Source organism: Monodelphis domestica, chromosome 1 (assembly GCF_027887165.1).
Source record: "Monodelphis domestica isolate mMonDom1 chromosome 1, mMonDom1.pri, whole genome shotgun sequence".
Taxonomy (NCBI): domain Eukaryota; kingdom Metazoa; phylum Chordata; class Mammalia; order Didelphimorphia; family Didelphidae; genus Monodelphis; species Monodelphis domestica.
This window is the reverse complement of record NC_077227.1, coordinates 339364681-339376094: the sequence shown is the minus strand read 5'-3', so window position 1 is coordinate 339376094 and position 11414 is coordinate 339364681. Positions and strand designations below refer to the sequence as shown.

The window sequence follows — 11414 nt, the reverse complement described above, 5'->3', positions numbered from 1 at the left end:
ACCCAGGGATAACTTCCACATCCATTACAAATCTTTTGTTGTCTGTTAAAATGTAGTTGATTTTATTACTTGGTGATGTCCTTTGGTGCTCACTGCATCGAGTGCTTATCATTTCTTTTTGTAAGAAAATGTTCAAGATTTAGCTGTCGTATAATCAACAAGTCTTTGACCTCTCTCTTTTTCCTGACCACACATTCACACATATGTTCTCATGTATATAAGTCCATGTATATTAATAAATTCAAAGTCCACAAGAGTCACTTGGAATCACTACCACAATCTATAGCAAGCTTTATTTTCCACATTTATAAAATGAGGATACCACTTACCTCACAGGGCTGTTTTAAGGAACAAATGCAAAAACACATGCAAAATATTTTGCAAACCTCAGTGTTATACAAATGCTCATTAGTTATAGCATAGACTATTAATTGTATGCTTTAAAAACATTCTTCGAAATGAATATACAATTCAATTAACACAGAGCAATTAGATGTTTTTTAAAGATTATTATCCAAATATTGATTTTGCCTATCAAAGAAGTGGAATGCATTCAAGAACAATCAAAATGAGACTTAAACGTGCATAAGATAATATCATTCATACTAATGATATATATGACACAAAATGATTATGGGTGGGGGGCCTAATAGAGAGATGTAATGGAAACTAGCCAAAGAATAGTACCACTTTTATGCTTTCATTAGTAAAATATATATGAAAACTTTGGCCTATGAAGGGGCATACTTAAAAGAAAGAAAGAAGCAAATGGAAGAGGAAAAAAGATCATTCTAGAATCTTATATTATTTAAGAAATGGGAAACACAATTTGAAGAGACAAAAAGGAAACTTTTAAAGGATGAACATTAAGCCACAAAAATTGTCAAATAGTGTGGGAAAATGGCAATTTGCACCTAAACAAAATAAAAAATGAGAAACCAATAATCACCCACCTTTTCTGAGCTATCCAAGAGAGCCTCTTGCTTTTGGCCTCTTTCCCCAGAAATAGGACACGGAGGGAGGTTAGGGCTGAAGGCCATGAGGTCGTTCTTGCCTGCTCCTTCTCCAGAGCAAATCTGCCTTCGCTGCTGAGAATAAGACCAGCTGCCCATCTCATTTGAGCAGACCAAAGTAGGCTTACCAGGCCCATATGATGCCTGTGGAGGCGCAGAGCACCGAAGGGCCACATACAGCAACACACTCAGCACCAACAGGCTGGACACTGAGCAAATGGCGATGATCAAATAGATGTTCACATCCACCAGCGCAGTTTCTTTTCCCACACCAGACTTTCCTGAGATCCTGGACTCTCCTGAAAAAGTATTCGACTTCTGTCCACTCTCCACCACTGACACACACACAGTGGCTGTGGTAGACAGGACTGGCTCTCCATGATCTTTCACCAGCACCAGCAGCGTCTGCCGCGGCCCATCCGACTCCTCCAGAGCCCGAGTTAGGCTGATCTCTCCGGTGTATAGACCCACGCGGAAAGGGCTGCGCCCAACACCCAACTCAGGCTGTAACTCATAAGAGAGCCACGCATTGTACCCTGAATCCGCGTCAACTGCCCGGATCTTGGCCACCACGTGGCCCGCTGCCACCGACTGGGATACCAACTCAGTTACTGGGACACCACTCGAGTGTGGGGCCAGGACCACCGGAGAGTTGTCATTTTCATCGAGAACGAACACTTGCAGGCTTACATTGCTGCCTAAGGCAGGGAAACCTGCATCCCGAGCGTTCACCTGGAAGTGCAGCAGTTCCAGTTCCTCGTGATCCAGAGGCTGCAAGGCGTACACTTTCCCGCTCTCTGAGTGCACAGACACGTAGCTTGACAGCGGACGCTCCCCCACCCTCCGCTCCACCAGCGAGTAGGACACCAGAGCATTCTCTTGCGCATCCGGATCAGACGCGGACACAGTGAAGATGTGACTGCCTGGTGGGTTGTTCTCCTTCACAAACACAGTGTACAAAGACTGTTCAAAGGCTGGCGCGTTATCATTCACGTCTCCAATGACCACAGATACGCTGGCTGTGGCCCAAAGCGCTGGCAACCCGCCGTCTCTCGCAGTCACCACAAGTTCATAGGCTGGTACACTCTCACGGTCCACAGAACCTTCCAGCACCAGCGAGTAGTAATTTCTGAAAGTGGACACCAGCGTGAAGGGTCCAGGGGGTGACAAGGAACAAGTCACTAGCCCATTGGCACCGGAGTCTCGGTCAGACACGCCGATTAAGGCAATGACTGTACCTGAAGGGGCATCTTCTCTGACCGGGAGAGATAACGACGTCACTACGACATCGGGAATATTATCATTGGCATCCAGGACTTCCACCAGGACCGTACAGTGACCCACCATTGGGGGACTCCCTTTGTCTGTCGCGTCAATTCGAATTTCATACAAATTAACATCTTCAAAATCCAGATGACCTTGAATTGAAATTTCTCCTGTTTCCGAATTTACATAAAATTTGTCATTAATCAAAGGTGAAGCGGGACTATTGAAAGAATATACTATCTCCCTATTGATGCCTTCGTCCGCATCGGAAGCATTCAGTTTGATCACTAAGGTTCCACTGGCTGCATTTTCTAGTATCTTCACTTCGTATTCTGATCGATCAAAAGTGGGGGCGTTATCGTTCACATCCAGAACCGTGATGAGCACCTGCAGGGTGCCTGAGAGTTCTGGTTTGCCCCCATCCGTTGCTGTCAGTATTAAGTGATACTCAGAAACTTCCTCTCTGTCTAGAGGTTTTTTCAGCACTAACTCAACTAATTTATTTTGGTCATTCTTTGATTTTACTTCTAGAATAAAGTTATCATTTGCGCTGAGCCTGTAAGTAAGCAAAGCATTAGTCCCAGTATCTAGGTCAGACGCGCCCTCTAGCGGAAACCTAGCGTCTGGCATCCTAGATTCTGAAATAAACAGCTTTTGTTTCTTCACTGGAAACGAAGGAGCATTATCATTAATATCCTTGATCTCTACCTCCACATGGAAAACTTGCAGCGGTTTGTCCACGATCAACTCCAGGTGGATGCTACAAACAGGACTGCGGCCGCACAACTCCTCACGATCTATTCGAGAATTCACAAACAAAATGCCATTCTGGACGTTTACCTCCAGGTAGTCCCTGCGGCCCTTGGACACCACCCGGAACAGCTTAGAAACCAGCTCTCCGACCTCCAAACCGAGATCCTGGGCAATTCGCCCCACAAACGTACCGTGTTTTGTTTCCTCCAGCACCGAGTAATGGACCTGGCCGCTCCCTACCTCCCAGGCTGTGTGGAGCAGCAATGAAAGTAGCAACTGCTGGGCTCCTAAGATGCCTCCCTGGGAAAACATCATCGCAAATACGCTGTGCTTTATCCCAAATGGTAGCTCAAATATATGGATTAAAGGCAAATATTGGTGTCCGTTTATCCCAGTCTTACTCTGCAGCATCCGCCATTGCTTCACATATTGAACCTCTTTCCAACACCTAAAAGATATTGTTTAGCGACATTTCGTGGTGGACAGCGACATCATGTGGCAACAAAGCGTAAGTCAAATATTTTCTTTATGGTGGAAAAGAACAACTCAACATTCCCCTTCGTTTAGTTTTGTTTCATAACTGGTTGCTTGTTTTCTTGATTTTGCGAGCTCTTGCAACACAGAACTGCAGTTTTCTCCGTCGAAGAAAAGGATATTAGCACTGTAACTACTTCTGCTTCTTCGTTCTGATGGAAATGGTGCTTTAATTATTTTATATCTTTAAATCAGTTTTAAATATTCAGAAAGAAAGTAATGTAATAAAGGAAAGAAAACGATCTTAGTACTTCCTGTTGTAGAACTAGAAAATTTGTACGTATTAGAATACTAAACATTAACTCCAGTATATATGGGAAGAGTACTACATTGGAGAATCAGAAGAGTCAGGAGTCTTGGGTCTAACTTCTGAAAGCTACTTACTGTGACCTTGGGCTTACCCTCCTAGAGTCTGTTTCTTCATATGTAAAATAGAAACAATAATGCTAGCTGGACAAGAAAATTATTTAGTGAACCTTAGAGTACTATGTAAGTGTGAACTTAATCTTGCATTTTAAAATATTTATGATGCACTTACAAATAGTCAATAAATATTAAATGCCACTTTGTGCCAGACACCATGATAAGGACTTAGTATGCAAAAAAAGAGAGAGAAAACACAGCCTCTGCTCTCAAGGAGCTCACAATCTAATAGGAGAAACAATGTGCAAACAACTGTTTATGAATAGGTTGTGTTCAGAATATAGTTTGGATATAACAGAAGAAAGACAAAGGAATTAAGGAAGATTGGGAAGGTTTCTTGTATCAGCTGGGATTTTTGGTAAGACTTTCAAAAAGTCATAGAATCCAAGAGGTGGAAATGAGTAGAGAGAGATTCCACAGATGTAGGATAACCATAGAAAATGCCCAGAACCAAAGGAAGGAATGTCTTGTTTGAAGAAAAGCAAGGGAGCCAATGCAACTGGATTGTAGAGTATATCTGTAGGACCCAGAAGTTATGTAAGGTATGAGATGACTAGAATGGTACAACAACTTATGAAGGGCTATGTATGCTAAATAGAGGATTTTTTACCTGATTCTGGTGATGATAGGGAATCATTGGAGTTTAAGAGGGGCATAATCAAATCTACACTTAAGGGAGATCACTTAAAGACTTAGGGCAGGCAAGTCTATCAAGTAGACTACTGCAATAGTTCAGGTTTAAAGTGATGAGGGCCTGTACCAGGATGGTAGAAATGTCAAAGAGAAGGTGGAACATTAAAAGATATTGAGAAAGCAAGTGAAAGAAGGCACGACAGTAAATTGGATATTGATGATGAAAGAGTGAGGAATCAAAGATGACACCTAGGTTGCAAGTCTAAGGAACTGGGAGAAGGGTAATGCATTCAACAGTAATCAATAAGTTAAGAAGATAGAAGGGGTTATAGGGTAAGATAAATACCGATGAGGAATATAACACAGGAGCCAACTTAGAAGTCAGAAAAACGTGGATTCAAGTTATGATACACACATACTGCCTTAATGTCCCTGGGACCATAATTTAAACTCTCAGTGTTCCCAGACAACTCTTTAGGACCCTCATCTCCAAAACAAATGCTGATCTACATCACAGAAATCTCTCTATCCCTAGAAGCTTCCTACCCTACCCCAATTAAATGACAGGTCAAAAATTTTGTTTAAAAAATTAATTATAATTGTCATGTACACTAACTGCATCACCTAAATTTTCCCCGAAATATTTTGATTTGATAATCCAATAAATTAATTTGATTGCTTTTTGATAGCGATTCTCCTTGACCTCCCTATAATATTTAATAGGAAAACTGTTTATTCTATGAAGAATTCCCTTTCCCCTTCATTTTTGCTTATGTAAATACTATTCATCCTTCAATCCTAGACCACCTCCCTTGCTGAAATGGTCATTAAGTTTACCATGAATGTTATAACTAAATTACTACTTTATTTATGAATATATTAAAAATGCAGGGGAAATTTCTATTGTGAAAGAAACTAACAGGAGTTCAATGCCATCCCCCATAATTTTTAGTATTCTTTCTCTTTATTTCAAATCCTTCCACTTTTACTCCTTCCAAAGAATAAAAGCATAATTATAGAGGAAATAGGTTTAGCAACCTCTGCTTCCATGAGCTAATTATCTTAACAAATAATATTTATATAATAATTCCATGAGTACAAACACAAATTGCAGATCCTGCATCTTAGAGACTCAAATTTAATATTCTCATAAAATGAACAGAGATGTCAAACATATTGGTGAAAAAAATCTCTATTCCTTCAATATCCCTAAAATTATTAAGTATCAATATTTCTTCCATAGAAATAAAACCTCTTAAGGAACTAGAGGGACCTGAGAAAGGTATAAAAACATGCAACAGAAGACAAAGGAAAATAATAATCTTCACCAAACATTAGATATTTATTAACAATCTGTGTTCCTGATCTAGCAAAATGGCCAATATTCTTTGACCACCATGGAAATGATATCTGAATGAATTCTTTAAAAGAGAGAGAGTAAATATCAACTTAAATATAATTATTTAAAACAAAAAAAGCTCTTAAAATCAGTGAGATTTTCCTTTTTTCTAAAAAGTCACTAAAATTTTTTCATATAAAATTGGTATATTCTTACCAATGAAATTGCAGTTTTAAACAGTCTTTATGATAACAAAAAGATTACTTGGTCCTTAGATTATTAAATTTACTGATGATAAAAATGACAGCACCACAATCAAAACTAAGAGCACAAGATGAATGAGAAGAAATGTATCACTTGGTTAAAACTGGCTGAAGTGACATAGTTAATGCCATCTTAAAAAGAACACTCAAGAGATGTATCAAAGCTGAATCTGAAGTTTCAGGTATGAAGAATAAAGGCACACCAGACATTGTTGTATTGGAAATTTGATGCTGCAAATGTAGAACTCAAAGAAATGAAAGACCATCATTTCAAGAACCACAGGTAGATAAGAATCAAGAAATAGATTCTGGAGGTGTAAACCTTTGACCAGACATCATCCTATGGCACATGGTATTTGAATGTACATTTTAAAGAAAATTTTGGAGAGAGCAAAACAAAGTGTTATTGGATGTCAGAGGGGAAAGAAGAGATCTTACACATGAAAATAGAGGAGGCTTCTTTAAAGTGGAATTTGGTCAAGAATATCAAGGAAATTAAAGAAAAACAGTGAAGGAAGGCAGCCTAATAGCAACAGATTTCAAATTATATTATATAGCAATAATCATCAAAGCAACCTCATACTGGCTAAGAAATAGAGAAATAGGTTGGTGGGTCCAGAGAATAGCTTAGGTACACATTACACAGAAGTAAAATGATGACTATAATTTAGTGTTTCATAAACCCAAAGGTCCAAACTTTGGGGATAAGAATTCACTAATCAAAATTGATGGAAAACCTGGAAAACAGTTTTGCAGAAACTAGGCATGAATAAACACCTCACATTATATACCAAGATAAGGTCAAAATGTGTATATAATTTAGCTACAAAGGGTGATACTGTAAGCAATTTAGGGGAGCATGGAAATTTTTTATGACAAAAAAGAGAGAAAATCATGGGAAGTATGATAATTTTGATTATATGAAATTTAAAACGTTTTGCACAAACAAAACCAATTTTGCTGAATTTAGAGGCCTCGTTTCTCAAATATTATATTCTCAAATATAAGAAATAGGACACAGACAAATATAAAAAAAATAAGAGCTATTCTCAAAATGATAAATGATCAATATGACTATTAGGTCCATAAACCAAAAAGATTAAAGAAAAGGGAAAAGACATGTATACAAAAATAAAGCAGTTCTTTTTATGGTGGCAAAGAATGAGAATTTAAGGGATGCTCATTGGACAATGGCAAAATCAGTTGTGTTATATTATTGTAATAACATACTATTGTGCTATTAAAAAACTAAGAAGGAGATGATTTCAATGAGTTGATTCAGAGTGAAGTGATCAGATCCAGGAGAAATTTGTACACAATAACAGCAATATTGTAAAGATGATCCACTGTGATCAATACAATGATCCAAGACTATTTCAAAGGAGTCATGATGAAAAATGCTATCCACCTCCATAAAGAGAAGTGATCAACTACAAATGCTAAATGAGATTTTTCTCTTGCTTTTCTGCAAGATGGCTAAAACTGAAATATCATTTGCATGATTTCACATTTATAATTACATCATTTTTCTTGCCTTCTCAATGGATGAGAGAGGGGTTAGAGGGAGGAATAGAATATGGAACTCAAAAATGTTTAATATTTAAAAGAAATAAATAATATTTTTAAAAGAAAGAGGTGGATTTCAGTTAAGTAGTAATTTAACAGCCAAACATGGAATGGAAAACATGATCTCTAAAACAGACTCTAAAAATATGAAGGAATGTTGGAGGACAAAGTATTCCATCTTGTTAAAGACCAATCTATGGAGAGGAGTAACACAACATAATTTTTAAGTTTGACTTCTGGAGGGCCTTAGTGCCAGTTAAGTCAGAAATCCATAGAAGAGAGCTACTAAAGATCACAGGAATAGGATAGAAAGACAGACAGATGACTAGATCTATGCATAAATAAATTTAGTCAAGTAGTTTACAAAAAGATAGATGGCTAAAAATCTCCATTAGTAAGAATTCTCTATTAATCTCTCTTTGACTCAAAGGTATCATACTGTGTAGAGAGAGTTTCATCCCCTCCCCCTCCTGAACTACTGGCTTGATTCATCCCATTTTTCACATGCCAGTGCTGCAATCATGAACATAAATAAAAGGGTATGAGTGAAGCCCACCACGGTCACTACTCCTGAGCAGGCAGGAGAGACAGATGGAAGATCCTGCAGGATGAGCTACCCATAGTCAGATTTAGAGTAAGAAAGAAACTTCAAATCTATGCTTATCTACCTTTTCTATTTCAAGTGATTGTTATAAAATTCATGTAAAATAAAAACCTGAAGATACTAATTTAAATCTAACAATAATACATAAGCACTTATATGTATAATTATTTAACTCAAAAATATTCCAGTACTTAAAATGAACATTTAAAATTAACAAAATTCTATGTTCAAGCAATACTAGATGTCTCTATTAAAAAAAAAAAAGGAATTTAGGTATAGGTATAGGGAAAGTTTCTGAAACTCCAAGTCAACATAAAAAAAAAATTGACCTGAAAAGTCAAACTCATACTCACTTTCCCCAAATTCTGGATATTCTCTGCCTGTTCTCCACCCTGCAAACCTGGACACGGTGGAAGATTGGGGCTAAAGGCCATGAGGTCGTTCTTGGCAGGACCCTCCCCTGAACAAATCTTCTGTCTTTGCTGATGGGAATAAGACCAGCTTCTTACAGTGTTTGAACATACTGGAGTAGACTTCCCAGGTCCACAAAAGCTCTGAGAGGGAGAGGAGCACCGAATTGCCACATACAGGAGCAGACTCAACACCAAGAGACTGGACACGGAGCAAATGGCAATTATCAGATAGACATTCACATTCATCAGGACCTTCTGCCCTACACCACTCTTTTCAAAGTCCCTAGAAGTCACAGAAGAACCTTGAAACGTCTGCCCAATCGCTGCAAGTGACATAGTCACTGTTGCAGTAGCCTTCAATGTGGGCTCTCCATGATCTTTCACCAGCACTAGTAGTGTCTGTCGCGGTCCATCCGACTCATCCAGGGTCCGTGTTGTGCTGATTTCTCCTGTGTATAGACCCACGCGGAAAGGTCTATGCCCAACACTGACTTCTGGCAGTAGCTCGTAAGACAGCCACGCATTATACCCTGAATCTGCATCCACAGCTCGGATCTTCGCCACCACATGCCCCACAGCCACCGATTGTGACACCAGCTCTGTCACTGGGCTAACACCAGAGTGAGGCGGCAGCACAACAGGTGGATTGTCATTCTCGTCCAGCACGAACACCTGCAGGCTCACGTTGCTGCTCAAGGAAGGGACTCCAGAGTCTCGGGCGCTCACCTGAAACTGCAGCAGCTCTATCTCTTCGTGGTCCAGAGGTTGCAGGGCGTACACTTTCCCGCTCTCCAAGTGCACAGACACGTAGCTCGACAGCGGACGCTCCCCCACCTGGCGCTCCACCAGAGAGTATGACACCAGCGCGTTCTCCTCAGCATCAGGATCCGATGCGGACACAGTGAAGATATGACTACCCGGGGGGTTGTTCTCTTTCACAAATAAGGTGTACGAAGTCTGCTCGAAGGCTGGCGCGTTGTCGTTAACATCCGCAATACCGACCATCACGCTGGCAGAAGTCCAAAGCGCTGGAGACCCGCCATCTCTCGCTGTCACCACCAATTCATAGACTGACATGCTCTCGCGGTCTACAGAGCCCTCCAGCACCAGCGAGTAGTAATTCCGGAAAGTGGACACCAACGTGAAAGGAGAAGGAGGGGACAGAAAGCAAGTCACCAGTCCGTTGGCTCCAGAGTCACGGTCGGACACACTGATGAGGGCTATAACCGTGCCTGGAGGAGCATCCTCTCTGACAGGTAGTGACAGTGATGTCACCGACAACTCCGGGGCATTATCATTGGTATCCTCGACATCCACTCTGATAGTACAATGTCCAACCATGGGCGGATTCCCTTTATCTGTTGCGTCAACTCGAAATTTATAAGAATTTATATCTTCGAAGTCCAAATATCTTTGAATTGAAATTTCTCCTGTATCTGGATTTATCTGAAACTTGTCATTAATCAAAGGTGAAGCGAGACTATTGAAAGAGTATACTATCTCTCCGTTGATGCCTTCATCCGCATCAGAGGCATTCAGTTGGATCACTAAAGTCCCTCTCGCAGCATTTTCTAGAATCTTCACTTCGTATTCTGATCGCTCAAAAGTGGGGGCGTTATCGTTCACATCCAGGACTGTGATAAGTAGCTGTACTGTGCCTGTCAGCTCAGGTTTGCCCCCATCTGTGACTGTCAGTATTAAATGATGCTCAGGAACTTCTTCTCGGTCCAGAGGTTTCCTCAATACCAACTCAACCAGTTTGTCTTGCTCGTTCTTTGATTTCACGTCTAGTATGAAGTAATCATTGGTGCTGAGAGAGTACGTAAGCAAGGCGTTAGTCCCAATATCTGGGTCAGAAGCACCCTCTAGCGGAAACCTAGAGTCTGGCAACCTGGATTCGTAAATAAATAGCTTTTGTTCCTTCACTGGGAACACGGGCGGATTATCATTAATATCTTTGATGTCTACCTCCACATGGAAAACCTGCAGCGGTTTGTCCACGATCACCTCCAGGTGGATGCTACAAACGAGACTGCGGCCGCACAGCTCCTCACGATCGATCCGAGAATTCACAAACAAAACGCCATTCTGCCCATTTACCTCCAGGTAGTCCCTGCGGCCCTTGGACACCACCTGGAACAGTTTAGACACCAGTTCCCCAACCTCCAGACCCAAGTCCTGGGCGATCCTCCCCACGAACGTACCGTGTTTTGCTTCCTCCAGCACCGAGTAATGGACCTGGCTGCTCCCTACCTCACAGGCTGTACAGAGCATAAATGAAAACAGCAGATGCCGGCTTCCCAGGCCGCCTACCCGGGAAAAAAACATTGCAGATCCTCCGTGGAATTGTTCTAATCAATGAATCATCTTTAGAGAATAAAGGTAAATATTGTTCTCTGATTCTTTTAAATCTATTCTGCTGAATCCGCCATCATTCACTCTCCCACTGAATAGTTCTTTTTAATGCGAAATGTGAGGTTTGGCCTTCTGGGGAGGGGAGACTATTTCGTGGTAGGCAGCGACATCATGTGGTCGATACTAAGTGGTACACAGACTCGATTTAGTAATTCTCGTTACTGTATTTGCAATAGAAAATAATATATATCC

At 40.6% G+C, this 11414-nt stretch overlaps 1 protein-coding gene across 12 annotated transcripts in view; it reads right to left on the bottom strand.

The window, feature by feature from the left end:
• Positions 1–11414, bottom strand: part of LOC100026963 (protocadherin alpha-C2) — a 275774-nt gene that overhangs the window by 229396 nt on the left and 34964 nt on the right. For 2 of the 12 annotated variants that reach the window (XM_007473770.3, XM_056811421.1), the window contains exon 1: positions 8748–11135. The exons of 8 other annotated variants lie outside the window; for them this stretch is intronic. In XM_007473770.3, coding sequence (XP_007473832.1) covers positions 8748–11135 — 2388 coding nt within the window. Of the gene's footprint in view, positions 1–953; positions 6153–8747; positions 11136–11414 lie in introns of those variants that run through there. 2 more of the 12 variants (XM_056811418.1, XM_007473763.3) reach the window with 2 other exon arrangements.